Source organism: Diceros bicornis, chromosome 17 (genome assembly GCF_020826845.1).
Source record: "Diceros bicornis minor isolate mBicDic1 chromosome 17, mDicBic1.mat.cur, whole genome shotgun sequence".
NCBI classification, from domain to species: domain Eukaryota; kingdom Metazoa; phylum Chordata; class Mammalia; order Perissodactyla; family Rhinocerotidae; genus Diceros; species Diceros bicornis.
The window spans coordinates 192,731-213,534 of record NC_080756.1 but is presented as its reverse complement, the minus strand read 5'-3'; the positions used below and the strand labels follow the sequence as shown (position 1 = coordinate 213,534).

Sequence of the window (20,804 nt, the reverse complement as noted above, 5' to 3'; positions counted from 1 at the left end):
AGAGCTTCCTCCACCATCATAGGAGCCAGGCCCCAAGATGGCCCCTCAACGATCTCTACCCACTGATTCGCACCCCATGTAATCCCCTCCCATACGGTATGGTACCGAGGTTGGTCTGTGTGCCCAACAGTAGATGGCAGAAGTGATAGTATGTCATTCCCAACATCAGGTTATAAAAGGCTGCAACTTCCATTTTTGGTGTCCTCTGTCTCTCTGTCTCTGTCTCTCTCCCCTGGCTCACTCACCAGCTGCCATGCAGTGAAGCCACTTGGGCAGTCTATAGAGACAGATATGTGGTGAGAAACTGTGGCCTGCAAACAACTATGTAAGCAAGCTGGGAAGCAGATCCTTCAGCCCTAGTTAAGCCTCAGGTGACTGGCTGCAGCCTCAGCCAACAGCTTGACACAACTTTGTCTTCATCAGAGAGCCTGAGCCAAACCACCCAGCTAAGCCACTGCTGGATTCCTGACCCACAGAGACTGCAATAGAATGGTTTGTTGCTTTATGCTGCTTAGTTTTGGGGTAATTTGTTACACAGCACTACATAACTAACACAACCCTCCTGTGAATAAATAACGAGTTATCATTCATTTAAATTTAAAGAGTATCTAAAGATTTAAAACTTGAGGAGCCAGAATTATGCCTTAGCATCACTTTTAAGAGTACAGAGCATTGATGAGAAGGATACAGATCAGTGTTTAGGGCTGCATTTCTGAAACCCAGTGGACACACACCTTGTAACGAGACAGAGTCTGAGGAAAACTCTGCGATTTGTAGCCACTCTATCCCAGGTATTTAAATAGATGCCCCACTGATTTGGGACCGCATTTCTTGTTTTGTATTTTAAACAATGAAAATCCATGCATTTCTCTCTAGCCTAGCGCAGTGTTTCTCAAATTTTAATGTGCATAAAATCACCCAGGGATCTTATTAAAATACAGATGCAAATTCACTAGGTCTGGGCTGGAGCCTGAGATTCTGCACTTCTGACAAGCTCCCCAACGTTCCTGATGCTGTAGATCTAGAACCACACTGAGGAGCAAAGGCCTAGATCATTGCAATCTCTTTAAGACATTCCCCACACTAGGTAATCTTCAATTGGTAAAGCCATACTTTCTTTTCATCGCTTTGCAAGCACCATCCTCATCCATCAGCACCATTTTGCTTCCAAACCTTCATTAGAACTTTATTTTGCCAAATAAATATAGGTCCAAACTAACCTGATATTAATAATATATATAACTCACTTAATTCCATTTCTTTGTCCCAACTTGTTCTTCAGGTCTTCCTTACTCTCAAGACATTTTATCAAGTAATTAGATCCCACCACCACAAGCCTTCTCTTGTTATACTGGAATGCTGCCCTAGCCCACATTTCTGAGGCTTCTTCCCTCAAACTGCTTCTGTAATGCTATTGAGGATTTTGTGTTCCAGGCACTGTTCTAAGCCCTTAACCTGCATGATCTTATTATCCTCACAACTCCAAGTGAGACGAATACGAGTATTAATCTCATCTTACAAATGAAGAAAGTTGGCTCATGGGAGGGAAGTGAACTTTCCCCAAGGTCATCTCTTGTGCATTGAATCCAAGGGAAAGGGCTCTTAAGCACTATTGCCATCCTTTCCTCTCTGAAGCTTCAGTCTTCTCTTCTTGGCCCCCACTACAGATCTAAACATGCAACTCTCTCATCATCCGTTCTTCCATACTCCTCAATTTCAACATAAAGTTACTACTTAAGTCACTCAATTCGTGTAGCTGTAGGAACTCACTCTTATTTTCTGTCCTCAGTGTCTTTTTGTGTGTGTGTGTGTGAGGAAGATCAGCCCTGAGCTAACAGCTATGCTAATCCTCCTCTTTTTGCTGAGGAAGACCGGCTCTGAGCTAACATCTATTGCCAATCCTCCTCCTTTTTTTCCCCAAAGCCCCAGTAGATAGTTGTATGTCATAGTTGCACATTCTTCTAGTTGCTATACATGGGACGCGGCCTCAGCATGGCTGGAGAAGCAGTGTGTCGGTGCACCCCCGGGATCCGAACCGGGGCCGCCAGTAGCGGAGCGAGTGCACGTAACAGTTAAGCCACAGGGCCGGCCCCTGTCCTCAGTGTCTTAATCAGGGGCGCCACTTAACGTTCTTCAGGCAGAGGTCCACAAATGTTGAGCTGAATTTGGTTAACCTATTGTGTTGACAGAGGACAAGAACCTCTACTGAACCTCAGAAGCTCCCTTTTAAAAAGGTGATGGGGGGAGGTAGTTGATGATAATGAAAATTTAAAAATACTTGAAAATCCAGGGGTATCTGGTTTCGGACATGGTGAATCCTGCTGCCACCACAAATCTCTCTTCCCACTTCCCAGCTCTGCTCTCCTCTGGGCCTCACTCGCAGCGCGCTCTCATTGCTGTGGGGAGGCAGCTACCACAGTCCCAGGCTTACATGCTACTAGTTCAGTAACAAAAAGAAGCCTCTTTCTCAGCAATTCCTTCAAAGGCCCCAGGATTGCTTCTCAGTGGACCAACTTAATTCCAGGTTGCCAGTTAAGGGCGTGCACTCGGAGTCATCTTCCCGGGTTTGTCACTGTCTTTCTGACTTAGTTATTTAACCTCTAATGATTGAGTTTATCATCTGTAAAATGGGGATTACAATGATATCTCATAGGGTTGTTGTGAGAATTTAAATAATAAATGTCAAGCACTTAGAACAGTATCTGATGGAGAGGAAGTGTTAGTTGTTATTAAATGCCCATCCCTGAACTTGTGCCAACCAGCTAAGTCTGGGAAATGTGCTGCTTTCCTATTCCAAACTATAAGATTTATAGAGTAGAATTATAGAACTGGGAGGGATTTTAGTGGTTCACCATTAACAAGTTTTTTCAGAGATTAGAACAAGCTGGGTTCAAACCACTCACTTCACACTGTGGTCTTTTTACTCTTTGATGGTGGTGTGACAGAGATGTTAAGCTGTCCCCAAATACATATTCTGTCTTTCATCCTTGAATTTTTGCTGTCCACAGAGCCACCCAAAATAAAGCCTACATTTGCCAGCCTCCCCTGCAGGGCCAAGTGTCTGTGTTCTGAACAAAGGAACAAAAGCAGATGTGCTTATGTTCAGCTCCTGGGAAGAACCCTTGAGAGAGATTTGTCCTTGTTTTTCCTTCCTGCTAAATGGAATATGAACAAAAGGTCCAGGACTGGAAAAGCCATTTTGACTCATCAGGCCCACCACTCAGAGCGCTGCTGTGCAATTTAGAAAAAGGCCCACCCTCCCATAGAACTTGGGGTCCAGGCGGTCCCTTTGTGTCAATTAGAAAAAGGCCAGCCCTTCCTCCAGGTCGACTCAACCAGTTTCCTACAATGCTTGATAAGCCGATCATGGGCTTAATTTCAGCCCCTACTATTTCAACTTTTTGTCTACGTGCAAGACATGGCCAGCGGAACCATACATGGCAGCCCTCTTGGGAATGGAGGTCACACAGGACAGAGCAACAAGATAGAAGCTGCCCTGGTCTGTCACCAAGAGTGGCCACCCCTCAGCCCTGGTGCACCTACTTGGATTTTTACTTAAGAGAAAAGCTTCTATCTTGTTTAAGCCACTGTCCTAACAGAAGGCTCATCTGCAACATACTGAGAGCCCTGGATTTGACTCTGGGCTATTCTGACTCATACTTTTTTCCTCACTAGATCACATCGCTTCTATTTAGCACCGTGTTAATCAACCACCAAAAGGGAATGCTACCAATTACCTCTGCTCTACATTCTGTGATTTTTATCTCTTTCCACCATCGGACTAGAGATTCTGCCAGGTTTGGCCTCATTATAGTAAAAAGTAAGACCATAGTTAAAAAGGAAAAAGGCAATTCCCTTCGCTTGAAAATATGCTCCTGGAGGGCTGTCTTCCAGCTTGGAGATTGTGCAAATTTTATGCAAGTTTTCTTGCCGAATTAGGTCATTTTATTACTTCTGCCCGCAAGAATAAGCAAGCTTAAATTGGTCAATACTGCCATGCCCTTCATAGGAAACTCCAATAAAAAGTGTGGGAAGTGGCTTGGGTTATAGGCTACTCTCTGCACTTATATTAGCAATGAATGCCTCTTTCTAGACCCATCAAAAATTGAAAACTGAGTCCTGAATTAGGTTGTCTTTATCCTCCACTACACCACAAAAAGAGCCCAGCTAACATGCTAAGAATCCTCAGAACTGAAAATAGGAGCAGACAGGATCTTCATATTGATCCCTTCTGACTTCCGCTAAAGTTAAGACCATCTGTTATTTTGGGCAATAACACCAGGAAGGAGCCACTGAATTTGGACGGCAGTATTGTCTCGTGTTTCTTACTCAGAGACAGCAACTACTTCACTTGTGAGCATTGGTAGGGTCAGATGCTCCAAGTGATGGTAATGCAGTATGTCCAAAAAAAAAGCAAACTGTTATTTTGTAACATCTCTTTGCCCTCAAAATTTTAGAAAATTATCCCAAACTCAAAATATTACTCTTATGTTTTAAAGATAATTTCTATTATATGATCTCTCAACACATATGATCTCTCAACACCCCTGAGGTAAGTACACATATTTCCGCATTTTGTAGATGTGGAAACAGATAAGGAGCAATGAAATGGCCTGTCATGATTACACAGCCAGTTAGTGGTGGAGCTAAATCCAATATCCAGATCTTTTAGATATGTGCTTTTTTATTAGTCGCCTTGGTTCACACGCCTCTATTTCCTTAAACTATTTCTCTCTAGCTCCATTTCAACCAGCATCAAGTGCCAAATCTATCCACAGGCGGTCTCACAATTTTGGCTGCACAACGTGCCAGCTGAGTGTTTGTTTTGGCCTTGGCAGCAGATGCCTCGATTATCTTCATTAATGCAAACAGCTCACCCTCTTCCACCACTTTTCCTAATTGGTTCAGCTCCCTTAGGCTGTTGGCTATCATTCTCTTTCATAGGGCTTACATCATTAAGTAGGAATATTTGCAAGATTTTCTTGATCAACCAAAAAATATTGTAAACCCACCTTGGATTTTGGCTGAGTTGATAATCAATCTTGGAGCTTTCAAATTACCAAGTAAAAGACAAATGCAGTATATTCTCTTTTAGAACAGCTGTGCAAATAGTTTTCATGTTTAGATTTAGGGTTTTACTTAATTCATAGAAGATGGCCTTTGAAGAGTCATATTCGTTTATATTTTGGATATTAAACAGTCTCGCATAAAATATTCGTTATTCTATGGTGTTTGTGATACAACTGACACATATTCTTAACATTCCATTCACTGTCTTCTACGCAATAAGTTGTAAACTGGAAGAAAAAATTCAGACCCGCTAGCACCACAAAGTCATATCACTTAAGACCAACTGAACTGGTCTCAGATATTGTGGATCTTCTGCTTTCTTGATGAAGCACATATTCCTTCCAAGCTCATGCAAGTTTTTGCTCCCCAACTGAACTATTCCTGGCATTACTGAGTTCCATGTTGATTTAAACATTTCTGGCATTGGGCTAACATATGTCACTTGGAAAAATCAGTTTAAAGCACCGCAGACTGGGCCATCTCCAAGTAGTTCTTCCCCATGAGAGAAAAATAACCACGACTCTTCAAGAGAGTAATGGAGTATAACTGGAGCCTTGACTGGAACTGAAAGAGGGCTCTGCAAGTTGTAGATGCTAGTAAATGCTGACAGTAGCATTTTATTCATGCATTACCCAAGAAGTTAGGGAAAAGAGAAAAAATAAAACTAGTAGCAGCAGTTGTAATTCCAATCAGACTCTCCACATCAAGGCTGTTTAAATCGGGCCTGACAAGATTTGACTCCTAGTCAGTCACGCTCATGTGGATTTCAAAGCACAAGGTGCCCCAAGAGGTCTCTCCTCTGGACAGATGCGGCTGCTGTGGAGTTTAACATGTCTTACCTGTCATCATGTCTAACAAATTGTCAGTTGTGAATGAATTAGCACAAAGCCAAAGAAGCTTTTTATGAAGTTTTAAAAAATGCACAGGTTTCTAAATATGTGCAAACCTTTCTACAATATTCAATATTGTAATTTCTTGAAAAATAGTACAAGATTTTTGAAAATAGTATTACTGGCCTCAATTTTTCCTCCTCCTATTTTATGACTTAGCCAATAATTCACTTCCATCCAGGAAGACTTCCCCAACCTCCAACCCAACTTTGGATGGCCTTTGGAGAAGCTTCCTTGGCATGTGCTCTTCTGTTGTTAGACTCAAGGACCTCTTGATTCATCTTTGTAGCGAGAGTGTCTAGCACAGAGCTCAAACTGATTCTGGAATGAAAAAATGCCTGATTCTCCACCGTGGAACCTGACAATGTGTTGTGGGGTCCCTCTTGTGAAGGTCACTAGATGAAAAGTGGAGACAAATTTTATATCCATTCTACCATCTATGAAAGACAGATACAGCTTTCTATTATCTGCCTCAAAGATGTCAGAGAGAAAAAAATGAAAAACTCTTTTCACATTTATTGCAGATATCTCAATCAAATAGTACTCAAAAAGTACTGCATAACTATTCTTGAGGAAGGCTATGTGAGTAGTGGTGCAAGATGGGAATGATGGTAGGGTGGGGCAGCACATCCTCAGGTGGCTGTTCACTGCTCCTGGAAGCAGGAAACACATGGCTGAAGAACACCTGCAGAGAGTGAGGGGACTTTCTGGAATAAAGCCCTAACAAATAAATAAAAGAAAGAAAAAACCTTTTTTCAGCTCAGCTTTACCACCTACATTAAGTAGTACCACGGCTTGGAAAGATAAAGATTAGATCCAATTGTGAAATCGTAAAGGACAAAAACGAAACTATCAAAAATATTCCTTAGAAGTCTGCCTTTTCTCGAACAACTCTTGTTCCAAAATATTCTGGATAATTACTGTTAATTTGTACTGAGGGGCAACGATACATGTGCAGGCGTAATCTCCAAACCTGAAAGGTCACTAAAAGTGTATTTCCCCATTCTTTCCTCAGACTAATGTTAACACAGAGATATGAACACAGACTTAAGGAAATTATGACTAATCTGTGAACATGTGATAGCTTTAAGCAAGAATATTGGCCCCGCTTTGTATTGCAGCCACATGTTCCTACTTTTTCAACAACATTGAAAAATAAATATTTGAACTACAATCTTCAATAAAGTCCCTCTACATTTGTTGTCAGTCTTAATGACCTGTTGCTTGTCTGCCTAGTGCCTTTAGCTCTTAGATGTTGCACCTGGAGATTCCTGCTTGCTTTATGATGTAGGTTTATATGCCCTTTAATTGAAAGCAAACCGCCTTAGATAATCCAGTGACAACAATGTTACAAGGTCCACTTTCCGTTAAAAGGCAAATAGAAATATTAGGCTGTTCTCTAAAATGAAGAAAAACACATAAAAATATACCACAATCTGCCACACCACTTCCTTTATCAGAGATAAAACCCCACAGCCTAAAATGCCTCTTTTGTGTTTTTTCCCCTCTGGAGGGAGTGGGGGAGTGCAAGGGACTGCAGTTCTCAACAACTAATCTTTTCTCACTCTCTGACATTTCTCTGCCCAAAGAAAGACTTCTGTCATCCAGTATGTTAAATTTTATATTCATATTACTATAATATATCAACTTTAACCCCAAGTTTTGTTTAGTGTTCTAATTATTACTTGTTGAAAGCACTTCATTAAAAAACAAGTAAAACTGAATACGGAAGGATGACAGGAACATACAACCTCGCTCGTAAGCAGGGTTTGCTATTTTTTTTGTGGAGGTTAAAGTGAGTTTGTAAAAAGACAGGAAAAAAAGGTGACATAAGAGGGTATCTTTAAGGCAATATAATTTCTGTAAGATAGCTTCATGATTTTAAATACCAATATGATCAAAAAGGAAATAGCTGCTTAACATATGCCAGGGCCTCCGCCTGCATGACTATGCACAACACGTGAATGGCAGCTCCCAGAGCTGTTTCCGTACGGCCTGCATGGCGGAACCTGGGAGCTGCATGCACCAATGCAGAGGCAAAAACGACTGCTGATGCAATTGTTAATGCAACAAATGGGAGATTTTAGAATATACAAAAGTTCAAAACTTAGCACTGTCTCCAAAAATCTACTGAGACACTTCAGTTAACACCAAAACTGTTACACTATGGGAGGACAGACTGGAAACGTTTTTCTAAGCACCTAACAACTGTTTTCAAATAATCAGAGCAGGAAAAGCTTTCAAGGTTAAACAGTTAAATGCATACGATGGAAGGATACCCCATCTTCCCCTCAAATTTCTGTTGTTTTAGAGAAAAACCAATTAGCCTCTTTTTGGTTTAATGCAAGACATAGACAAATCAGTTCCATTCTTGAGCTGACCAAACAGCACTTACTAGCCAAATATGCTCTGTCTGGTAGGCACATAGTAGGGCCTCAAAACATGGTTTTATTTTGACTGACGTTATACAAATGTACAGATGTATAAATCTGCCTAGTATTTCATTGGGCTGGTGCTCTGCCTCCAATAATTAGATTGCATTGTAGCTGTAAGATCAGATTTGTGGCAGTGTGTGTGACATTAACAATTTTTCTACCAGATGCAAACAACCCACTATAGACTGAAAACAAAACAAAAAGTAAGGTCTCCTTCATATTTGATCATACTGATATTCAACATAAGACAGCATGTCGTCAAGCAAATCATTCCAACTACAGTTGGGAGAGACTTTCTAAACATTGTGGTCTTGAGAAGAAGGAATTTAATGGTAGTGCAAACCTATCTGTTCACTGTCCTCAAAACACATCAAGACCCATCTTCTCATGCATTAAAAAGTCCCTGGAATGGTTTTATGAGAAAGCAGATTCAGGATAAGAAAGTATTGATATAGTTATAGTGAATATCCATATCCCTTTCTTCAACCCTTTTCCACCAGAGTGTGAAAAGTGAATAAAGACAGCAACATTTTTTAAAAAGTTAACTTATATTAAAAATATTTTGTTTATAAACAATTTTAATACTACAAAGTAGTATTTCAATACAAAGCAGTTCAAATATTAACTGTTCTTTAAACTGTTAAACTTTATTATAAATTAAAATTTCTTTACAAAAAAATTGCACATAATATTTGACCACTCTTAGGTTCTGATGCACTGCATTTGCAATAGTTTCTTTAATCTTCAAGTTAAACAGTCTCGGCAAGGAGTCCAGAACGTAGAAAGGGCAATAAACAACCCTGTTAGAGCATTCAAGTGCAACTAGCAGACTTGTGGCCATGGCAGTTACACTTTCCTTAAGATGGACTGCTTAAGTTTTAAATCCTGAAATGAAGAATCTCAAAGGTTTAAAGAGGAAGAACTAAAAGGGACTGCCTGCTTTTTACTGTAAACACAGCCCTAGAAATTAACTCCCAAACAAGAATATCTCAGGCATCAGAGTGTCAAGTGAATCAGGAACAGCACAACATAAAGGAAGGGGAGAGTAAAAAATAAAAACAAAAACAAAGCAAAATTAAAATAAATGTCAGTCACTTTGAGGAACTATACTTACGTACATGATGTTATGAGAATCTGGCAGGGCCTAGAAGCAGGCCAAACAGGAAGTTCATTAATCCAACCGAAGAGGGTCACGTTCATTGCTTCCGGTTTTGAGGATAGGATATTGTAGGGGACTTGATATGATCAGTAATGCTTGTCTGCCTTACACAGACCTTAGCCAGGGATCAGCCTAATCTTGAAGGATCATTCAAATAATTTTGGCAATTATTATAAGGACTTAGAACTGACTGCACCCAGTGTTCAGTGATTCTTGCTTTCTGTTTTGTAACTGTTTAAATTTAAGAGCTCATTTAGGCTGACTCCAATCTCTTGGCACTTGGAAACTAGTTTTCTCAGGTTATCAGTTTTACCTCCTTCTGATGCTTCAAACAAGAGTTGCTGTAAAAGACAGGGAAGCACAGAAGTAAGACTTAGCTAGACTTTGAGCATCACCACATCAATGGACATGGCACATGCAGAAAATTTATAGGAAAACTTCAAGGTGAAATAAAAGATAAAAAGCATTACATCTTTCCACAGTGATGCACAAAGAGGTAACTTCTGTAAGGCTCTCTGATATAAACGGTGGACCTATAAGATAGATATACACACAATTCCATCAGGAAACATAATGAAAAACACCTTCAGAATCCTAACTATTTGAATGGTACTTCATAATATAACATTCAAGACAAAATGGTTATGCTGGGTTTTGGAGTTTCCAAACATTTAGAGTTCTTAGAATGTTAACTTGTATGCTTTAATCCTCTTAAATTGAGAAGTCAACAAAAGGGACACAATGGCTTTAAAAAAGTGACCCATCTGATAGTCAATCATGACTTACCTCTCTTTGTCCCTTTAGAACAATCTCAGCAGCAATGGCTCTAAGAAAAAAAAAGGAATATAGAAAAGGGAAAAGAAAAATTTATATATATTTGAACAAAATGAGATACTACCACTGGCAGAATACTGACTGTGGGAATCTGAGTACAAAATTCCTGAAAGTAACAGGCTAAACTTCCAAGGAGGGTAACCTATAGTGAAAAGAAAAATTCAACAATTTTTATCAACTTTACAAGCATAAAGCAGACCAGTATTTTGAACATAAATAACGTTCATAAAAATACTCATAATTACTAGTAAAAAATACCTGGAACTAACACCTTTTAAAGGAAGAAGACATCAGACTATAATGGGGAAAACCCTGCATTTCAAAAGAGATGGTCTTAAAATGTGTATAACAGGTTTGTTTGATAACAGCATTGTTATCTAAATGTTCTGTTTCAAGGAAAATTAGAACTCTATCCATTTTGCTTTTAGAAGCAATTATTAATGAGCACCACCTCACTCTGGGTATAAAACTTCAGCAAGTGTCAAAAAACAAATCTAAATTAGAATAGAGATCTGTCCAGGAAAAAAAATAGATGTCATTTTAGAATTACCTGTCTGGAGCAAACCTTACAAATAAAAGCAATAGCTATAAAAACAGGTACATGATTGTTGCATTACATTTTCCAGGTGGCCAGGCATGTTGGGATATTATATGTAAACATCTTGGCTTGGAGTTTCAGAATCTGAACATTGCTCTCTTCCCATTCATGTTGAAGCAGCCTGTAAAGTACATTCAGCAAAATGAACAAAGCACTGCAAGTGTAGGGAACCCAAATGTGCTCTACTGGCAGAATGTCTGATGAGGTACAAGTTTGGGTCAGTTAAATACATCAAGGCTATTCAACAAGTATCTGTAGAATGCATCTTACAAAACAACCCTGGACAGGAACATGCAAACTAGCAAGAGGTCCAGGCAAGACCCACGCCATCTTCCACAATCTAAAAGGCGGCCCATGTATTCCTCAGGATATTAACGCATTCTCTCAAATCACACTCCACATGGTCTCTCCCTCAAATTTCCTAAAATCATGACTTGATACAGTAACACAATTTCCTGGTACTTTTCTTTCTTTATTAAACAGGGTATACTTAATCGTGGATTTTTTTGAGCTAAAATGTAAGTGCAGTGACTAATTATTAACTTCTCTATTCTGAAAAAAAGGATAAAGATGACCACAGGGAAATCAGACGTATCAAAACACAGAAGTGGAGCTTTACCAACAAAACCAACAATTAAACTGCCTATATTCCAAACGCCCATCATAATAGAAACGAGTCAAAATAATACCACATTTTCTGTTTCACATGTTTTACCAAAGGTGATGTTAATACAAATTTCTGTAATTAGCTTCTGCAGGTTAGCACGCTTACTAAGAATTTTTATTATAAAACACTATGGCTGTTTCTGTCACAGCCTCAGGCCTGATATTTTTCAATCTCTTATACCATTTTCCCACATGCTAAATAGAATGTAAATACTTTAAAACACACCGGAGTATTTGATAAATATTTTAGGTACTTTATGACCATAAAACAAACTCAAGAAACATGAGACACAAGTAGTGCAGTGGGATGACTGCATTAGCCAAGGCATTAGCACGCAGGGCACCTTTTTGAATTAGAAACCACAATTCTTGAAGGTGAACATGGGTTTACTCTATCAAAGCACAGAAACTACAAGAAAGTGCTCAGAAATCTCCTGCTAATTGAATGTATGAAATCCCTACATAAGTGTTTCTCAAATGTGGTTTGAGGACTCAAGCTCAGAACTCTGCATTTTAAAGGAGCATCCCAGGAGATTCTGATGTATGCTAATATTTGAGAGCAACTGACCTACATGAAAACAAGTCATAGTAACCAAAACATGTATAGTTGGCTGCTATCTCTGTAACACTTTAAAAAACTCTTAAATAATACTCCTTTGCTATGTAAAACATGCTAACTGCTTATAACACATGTGCTGAGGACAGGTGGTATGTGCTTAGGGAATGCAGATGAACTTTACTTAAATTATATACTCCCCTATAGCCTGCACAGTTTTCTGAAGTGACCAGATCTTTATGCTGCCTTTTACATGACTAGCTATATACTGCTTAACAACTCTGAAATGAAAGTAGTATATAATGAGGAAATAGCAGAACAGACTATTCTTATCAAGTTTTCAAGAATAATTTTATAGGAAGAGCCTATACTACTGAGCTGATAACCAAGAGAATTTTATTTTTTCTTACCTCAGTGCAAGTCCAGAATTAGTTGGCATAACTGAGCAAAACTGTTCCAAGGTTTTGGAATGCTGGGTCTTTGGAACACAGCTCAAATAAAAGAAAATAACCTGTAAAGGTTGAGGGAGAAAAATGAATGCAACAAAATGTGAAATCCAATTACCTCTGCATTGTCATGAGAAAACCAACATGGCCTTTAAGACATGAATGTATAAATTATAACAACATATAATGCTGTGACTTACAGATCTTACCATCAATTACATTAGTGACTTTCCAAATATGAATTAGGAAATATGGCCTAGCGATGAGAGCCATGGACTGAGAACACTGACAAGAAGCCAGGAGTCCAGGTTTTCATTCCTGAGTCTACCTTTACTTGCTGTATAGCTGGGCAAGTCATAGGGCTAATAATACCTGCCACATCTTGCTCATGGAATGCCCGTGTGTAAATGACTTAACGTCCATAAAGTGGTTTGAGATTCTGGGATAAAGAATGGCATAGAAGTACAAAGCAACAAAACCACCCCAACAAAGGAAAATAAAACACATCTATGTTTTGGTCTACACTGAGCCTCAGTAGGAGCTTTCAGCCTACACTGCACTGAATGAAAGGGGTCTCTGAAAATAAATCAAAAAAACTTTTGCTTCATTGCCTATAAGAACATAACCTTATAAATATATCATTAATTAGATTCTAATCTTAAAATTCTAAACAGCACCTGATTTCAGCTTTCTTATGCCCTATGTATAGCTATATCTGCTTGACAAAATATTAACAAAAAGAGCAACTACACTGTGTAAGCCTATTCTTATTATTTTGAAGTTACAGAATTTTTCATTCATGTAAAATTTCCAAGTATTCAAGCAAAACATTACAGATATTATTAAAATTATCTTTTTTATGTTTCTTCTTTAATATGTAGCAAACCTTAACATCTCTTCAATTTTGCTTCAATGTTAAATTTTCTCAAATATAACATAATCAATATGCATATTTTATCTTGACTAAACCTTAAAGGGCTCTGTTCCTAGATTTTGAAGAGAAAAGTAGGAATCATGGTCAAGAATAACAGTAAATGCTAGGAAAGTGGTCCTAGGAAAAGCTCTCTTGATATAAAAACGGGAGTTCTGCTGTCATTTTTTAAGTCCCCTTCTTTTGTACAAATATCTAAAGACAAAAAGTTTTTAAGTTCTTACCCTATTATGAAATTCATAGTTGGACCAGTAATCAGCACTGCTAAAAGGAATGGGGTATCGGGCAGGGACTGTAACCAAACATCTATTCACTAAGTCAGTAAAACATCTGAATTCCTGGACTTTGTTTCTGGATCCAGCAGCTCTATTATTGGCAAAGACAAGATAACTGCCAAAAGAAAAATATCACGGTTTAGATAATTAAGCCAGTAATTCTCTCACGGAGAAAACTGATCACCCCTTTCCCCACCATACCCCCTTATTCCAAATCCCACTCTTATTAAGAGGAACTAAACTTACTCCATCCAAATCTTCTGCACTATATCAGACCGCATGGCCACCCCTAATGCTGCCTCATATGCCTCCACTGTCTCTTTAATACTTGATTGAAGAGGATGACAAAGGCTGTTTAAAAAATGAAGGAAAACATGGTATGTCTGGAGCTCAATTCTATGAGGTAAAGGAATGACAACGTGTATTTCAAACATTACAGATATGATTACAATGGAATCCTTCTTTTGATCTTTCTTCTTTAATAATGGATAAACCTTAGCATCCTTCCCATTTTGCTTCAATGACTTTAACATCAGGTTAATTTTAACACAGCGTTTTAACACAGCATAATTCAGTAATAACAAACGCAAGCCTAGTATACAACATTTCTCTCCACAGTAGATAATGTCTCACCAGTAAATCAGCCACAAATAAGGAACCTGGTGGTTAAACATCTCATCGTCAAAGTTCCCTTTACATAAATGGGCTGGAATGTCAAGAGGTCCTGGGATATTTAAGAGATACCTGAAAGAAAACATACTGTTTGAAATTACACCTATGCACACATGGATTACTAATACTTATACTAATACAAAAAAAAATTCCTCAGTTTCAACTTAAATTTCCTTGAAATGTTTTTATAAAGTAATGAGACTTTATTTTCACATGTATACCATACTGCTTTGGTCACATCTTAAACATCACATATTTATTATTTTATACTTACAGGATTAACTCCTCTCCTAAAATAAATGTTTTATTCTATCTTCAAAATTAAACCATAATCATCTAATTAAACCTAATTAAAAACAGAGAAAAACAAATGAAACTAACAAGTATCTAAGATTTACCCACAAAATCTGTACTTGTGGGGAAAAAAAAGTCCTTTAAGAGTTACAAAACTTGACAGCTGAAAACAATCTCTCCCTCCCATACATATACACACGTACCATTATAGGTTCAATTTCAGACATGATATCAAAGTGCATTCCATAACATATTGGCCCATAAGGCACTTGTTAAAAAGAGGTCCATGATCAAATAAGATTGGGAAATACTGGAAATTATAGCCCCTCTTGAAAAGTCACAACACATATTAGGATATTAAAGGCTCTAAGAAGTTGATCAGTAAAGAAATCTATTTGATTTTGACTAATTCAAGGTTCCCCCCAATATATTTGAATCCGCACGTATAACACTTACCAACGTCTTCAAGAATGATGCTTTTAAAGGAAACACATTGATTTCAACAATGACAATCTAGTATAATGGTTTATCTTGGATTTAAAAATTATCTCAAGGGACTACCTTCTAATGGATTAGAGAGGCTGTGTTGGGGGGGGAGGAACCACAAGAAAAGGAAGAAATGGGACATCTAGAAGTCAGGTTACCATCCTGACTTGGCCATAACTAGCCATACTACCATGGGTTAATCACTTAACTTCTAAGGATATCAGTTTTCTCAACTGAAAACTGAGGTAAGTAAGAAGAGATGACTTCAAATCTAATCTATGTAAGACTCTATCCCTAGGCTAACTTAAGTAATGTGAATGAAATCCCCCACCTAACATTTATGGCTATCCAATGATCTTCATAGGATTTGAAACACATGAAATTACCCCATCTAGCTCTTTCTGTCTTTATACTAAATGTTACACAGAAAGGGAAACAACAGAAGCCAACTCTAGGTAAATATTATCAGTTCTAAGTATTTTGCCTTTACAATTTCTCCTCATGAAATTAAAAAATATTTTGAACCTATTAAGAGAACTGACTTCTCTTATTAATAAACTGTATCTATATTTTTAAATTTAAAAAATTTATACCATTAAGTATGACAACGCAAAAAACTATCTTATCTATTGCCAATCTCTAATATTTGACCCAAAAGATATTTCCTAAATTAACAGATATGCATACTCTGTAAATAAGAACTTCAGTATTGTCTAAATAAACTAAGCAAAGGATACCTTTTTCTCGTAACTCTTACGAATTATGACTATTCCCATGAAAAATTTAATACAGCAAGATGACTTAGTAAACAATGAAAAAATTTTTTGGAGGCAGCCCACTTTCAAATTTTTATTGACACTGTTATTTATTCTGCTTCATTAAGCTGACATCAAGAAAATCTGAAGATCTTTGATTAGTTACCAGGGCAAAAACCAGCAACATCCTCTCTTAAGCTAAATCAATTACTTCCATGCCCAAGGGAATACCAGAACCAGCAAGTCTATGAAAAGTTTGGTTCAGTCTTAGATTAGTTCTGTCTTTAGTTTGAGACATTAAAGCAATCTAATTTGAACAGGGAGAAAGTCAGCATGGGGAAGCTGAACAATCTCTAAATTCTGTATAGTTTAATTCTTCTCTATTAATTTGCATTTTAAATTATTCTTTTGTAATTAATTGTAAGATATTAATCTAGATGCAGCAGAGCAGAAAGAATTTCAGGAAGAGTACTAAAATCACTATGTCAATAAACTGGCTCCCATAAGAAGACAGATGTAAAGACTCAAGTCTGGGAAAGCATAGTGACTCCAAACTTTTTTGCCAAATCTCAGAATAAAACTGCCATGTTCACAAAATATTCCAGGGTAGATGGACCATTAACTTAACAAAATGTGGGTTATTTTTTAAAATATGTTTTTATATAACACTGCAATACTGGGGGGTGGATGGAGGGAGCACCTAAGAAAAGATAAATATTTGCAGGCATTAGACTTGCACATATAAAACCAAAATTTTTATATTCACTTAGTATTTTCCATAAGAAGTTCTTTTAGGAGATATTCAGCTTAAGCTTTCCTTCTCTCAGTTCTTTCTAGCATAAAATAATAAAATATGTCATAAAATATTTTCCTTTTGATGCTGTTTTACTTAGGATCAGCAGACTACACCTATTTTTGTAAATAAGGTTTTACTGGAACACCGCCATGCCCTTCATTTGTGCATTGTCTACGGCTGCTTTCTTGCTTCACCAGCATAGCTGAGGAGTGACAGACCATACATGGCTTGCAAGCCTAAAATATTTACTATTTGGCCCTTAAGAAAAAAGTTTGCTGATCTCTACAGAGAGACGAGGAGGAAGGAGGAAGAGAACGTTAAAAGCCTCTCAAAAATCATTCCTCATGCTCTGCTGTGGCCTCTTATGGTGTCAGAACCAGGACGCATGGCGAAGCAAATAGAGGCAGTAAACTCAGAACTCCACATGAATTACTGAGAAAGTGAAGGCTGAGAAAAGAATCCTCTAAAGCTTCTTACTCAGTAACATTTCAGAGGATAGAGCAGTTCTTTTTAGAATTAAAAAAAAAGTAAAAGCTGTAGTATTTACATCCACTTTAGATGACCAATCAAATAAATTAAAACTCATTTTTTCAAAATTCACTGAGATTGTCTCACAATAATTCAGTGCTATAGTATTAAGTGCTAAAATTAACAGCAACAATAAATTCAAAGCAGGACCAGTCACCATGGTGTTAATACAAACATTCCTTTGTTAGTGTCTTTAATCCAAAGAATGTAAAGCATCTTACATCTTGTCTCCATTTTTATTAAATTCTTTTGCCCTCATAACAATTCTGTAAGAAGGTGTTCAAGTTTTTTTTTAAATCAGTCTAAAATGTAATCAATCCACAAAAAAATCTGCAGTCTTTCCACTGAACTATACTATCACTCATTCATGTACAAATCAAGAGTTCTACAAACTTACCGAAACAGATCCAAATTACTATACTTCTCAAACCCAGGTTTAAAGAAGGATGCAATAAATTTCCGCAAAAATGGAAGAAGATTATCTCCTCGATTCTATTTTAAAAAGAGGGAGAAGGGATATATATTAAGCTTATAATGTCTAATTAAAATCTTTCAAGGGAAGAAAAAGCCCTTAAAAAAAAAAAATCACTGATTAGATTACATTAAGTTTCTTGTGTAGGTGGGGATAGAGATAATTTCTCTATTCTTATCTCCAAATTGAGTCCAACTAACAGCTTAACACCCAATATACATAGGCTGAAGTCTCATCCATCAATTATCTATTAAGCTTCTCTTACATGTTTGGCACTATGCTAGGTGCTGGGGCTCTAAATCTGAATAAGACATGGTCCCTGCCCTCAAGGAGTTCTTAGTAGAGTATATAAAGCATCTTCAACAAAATTACAAAACTGTAGTAAGTGCAGTGGTAGCACTATGCACAGGGTATTATGGCAGAGGGAGAAGGATACAGTTTGCAAAGGGCAAAAGGACTAGGAAAAGTTTCCTGGAGAGCCTGATACTTGAAACATCTTAAAGGATAAATAAGAAAATGTGAAACATGAAAACATCATATTTAAGAATTATGAATCTTTTTTTTTTTTTTTTTTTTACCTGCAAGATGAAGAATTTGCATGTATGATAAAAAACTTCTGCATTCTGAGGATTTTTTTCAAATGCAGTAAGCCACACTGCCCTGGCTTTGTCGTGCTGATCTGTTTGCAAATATAAAGCAACAAGGGCTTCCAACAGCTGGCAGTTCATGGGACATGATTCCAATAACCATTTACAAAGCTCCACTGCAGCCTCATACCTTCACAAGAAAAAGCACATGTCTAAACACATAAAAAAATAATTTTTAATACAAGGTTAACTGCTTGTCAATTAAGCTTTACCTCTCTAGAAGCTGGTGCAGAGTAATCATGTTTGTGTAAAGTGGAACACAGACCTCTACTTGTTCCTCAACAGTAAGGTTCTCATCTGTGCAAGCTTTCACCGCATCTATCCAAAAACATCACAGTAACTTGAATCAAACATAAAATCAATTATCTGACTGTGTTATTTAAACTCTAAGAGACCAAAGGGAAAAGATGGCCTATCCCTTTGCTTAACCATCATCTTATTCATCTTTACTGAATTCCTAGCTTTTACCCAAAGGAGGTATTTCTGATACCTCCAAACTCCTAAAATTCAATCTCTTATGCTTACTTTCCTGGTAAAAAAATAAAACCATCCAATAAGAGCTCTCACATCTATCAATGTTTTCACTTAACCAAGTGTCTCTGCATTTATCCTAAATTCCTTAAAACTGATCTCAAAAAAAAAAAATCAAAGAATGAATTATCTTTTTCATCTTTCTCTGACTCACTTCAAAAGAGGCCTTGCTCTGCTATTCATTCTATAGTCATTTAAATGTCTCCCCCTAAACTAGATCCTTTTCTTACTCCTTCAAAACACACTTTCCCCCTGTAAAGAGTCCTTTACTCGTTCTTGGAGAACGATATGCTATTTTACTTTGCATAACTGCCATCAGTTCCTCTTTATCCAATGGCAGTATGACTTCCTATATTTGCGGAGTTTAAAAATGAATGTCATTCTGAAACTGCACTTTTGAAGTTCACTTATAAGCATCTTATCTGAACAAACCTAAAAGCCTATCTCTACAATCATTTTATTGGATTAGCATTTGATAATGTTCTTCCTTTTCTTTTTAATTTCTTCTTGCCTCTACTTCCCAGAGAGTATTTATATTCCTCTTGGTCTCATTCACTGACTCCTTCTCCCTTTTACCCCTAATGCTATATCTTAAGCCTCCATTTCCTCAGAGGAAGTTATCTCAAAGCTTCAACTACTGGATAACTTACTGCGAGAGCACATTAAAAACTGTAAAGCACTTTGTAATAAAATAACTTCTATGTTAATAACTTCCAAATCCATTTCTCTATCCATAATCATCCACTGAAGGTCCACTTCCTTATTTCCTTCTGCCAACAAAAATTTCCACTTGGATGACCAATCACCATTCACAAAAACCACTTTTAACTATGAAAATCAGTCTTCCCAATTTACCAGTTTTCCTTTCCTTTTTCCACGAAAATATTGGGAATACAGTATTTATTGGAAAAGGAAAGTGTATTTCCCAATCTCAAAACCCCGAAATCACCTTTGACTATTTCTTCTCTTCTTTCCTGATATTTAATCTGTCTCCCACATCTCTATGTCATATAACTTCAAATGTCTCTAATAAATACTCTCTCTTTCCCAGATTACTTTTTTGTACCTCAGTTACAGCCATCAGGTTCTGGCTAGTTTTCCTACTTTTGGTATCATTTCTCTTCAGCACACTCTTTCTTTCTTAAAGAACCTATACTGCCATCAAGTTTACTACACTTACAAAGTTCTTGGAAATCTGGTATCACTCCTCTTACCAAGCTTAATTCCTACTATTCTCCAGCACAAAACTCTCGCTTTGATAAGGACGCTCACCATCTTCTAATCTCCCTTCAAATCCAATGCAATTCCTATCTACTTGTTGCTTTTTGTTTACTTAGCTCCCCTAACAGGAATGTCCTTTTTTTCCTTCCTTTCTTCACTAGTTTATTCAAATAAACATTTATTAAGCACTTAGTACACTGTCAGACATTATAGGCCCTTAGGAAATACAGAGATAAATAAGACAAGGGTTCCATCTTTGAGGAGGCCCACTAGGTCACACCGTAGTTGAGCTTCAAAATCTAGCTCCCAATCTTAATTCTTCTATGAAGACTTCCTTGATCATGCCACCCTACAATTATCTCTTCCCTGTGGGTTTATGGCCTGTACCATATAATTCTATAAATCATGGATCCTAGTCTCTTCTGTGGGCACAGGCTTTAGACTATATACTAACACAGTTACACGGCCTCATATGTTTAATAATTATGTCAAATGTATAGATTTTATCTTCTGACTAGGCTATACACTTATTAGGAAGGAAT

The 20,804-nt window shown here is 37.4% G+C and overlaps 1 protein-coding gene across 2 annotated transcripts in view; it reads right to left on the bottom strand.

Annotated features, from left to right (window-relative positions):
* Positions 1-8,988: 8,988 nt before the first annotated feature.
* ZFC3H1 (zinc finger C3H1-type containing) overlaps positions 8,989-20,804 on the bottom strand; it is a 51,241-nt gene continuing 39,425 nt past the window's right edge. The window contains exons 25-35 of one of the 2 annotated variants that reach the window (XM_058557624.1): positions 18,723-18,828; positions 18,442-18,640; positions 17,789-17,883; positions 14,494-14,619; positions 14,107-14,211; positions 13,810-13,975; positions 12,619-12,719; positions 11,006-11,107; positions 10,341-10,380; positions 10,025-10,087; positions 8,989-9,895 (exon numbers count right to left, since the gene is read on the bottom strand). In XM_058557624.1, coding sequence (XP_058413607.1) covers positions 9,758-9,895; positions 10,025-10,087; positions 10,341-10,380; positions 11,006-11,107; positions 12,619-12,719; positions 13,810-13,975; positions 14,107-14,211; positions 14,494-14,619; positions 17,789-17,883; positions 18,442-18,640; positions 18,723-18,828 — 1,241 coding nt within the window. In that variant the 3' untranslated portion in view covers positions 8,989-9,757. The remainder of the gene's footprint in view (positions 9,896-10,024; positions 10,088-10,340; positions 10,381-11,005; positions 11,108-12,618; positions 12,720-13,809; positions 13,976-14,106; positions 14,212-14,493; positions 14,620-17,788; positions 17,884-18,441; positions 18,641-18,722; positions 18,829-20,804) is intronic. The other variant, XM_058557625.1, reaches the window with a different exon arrangement.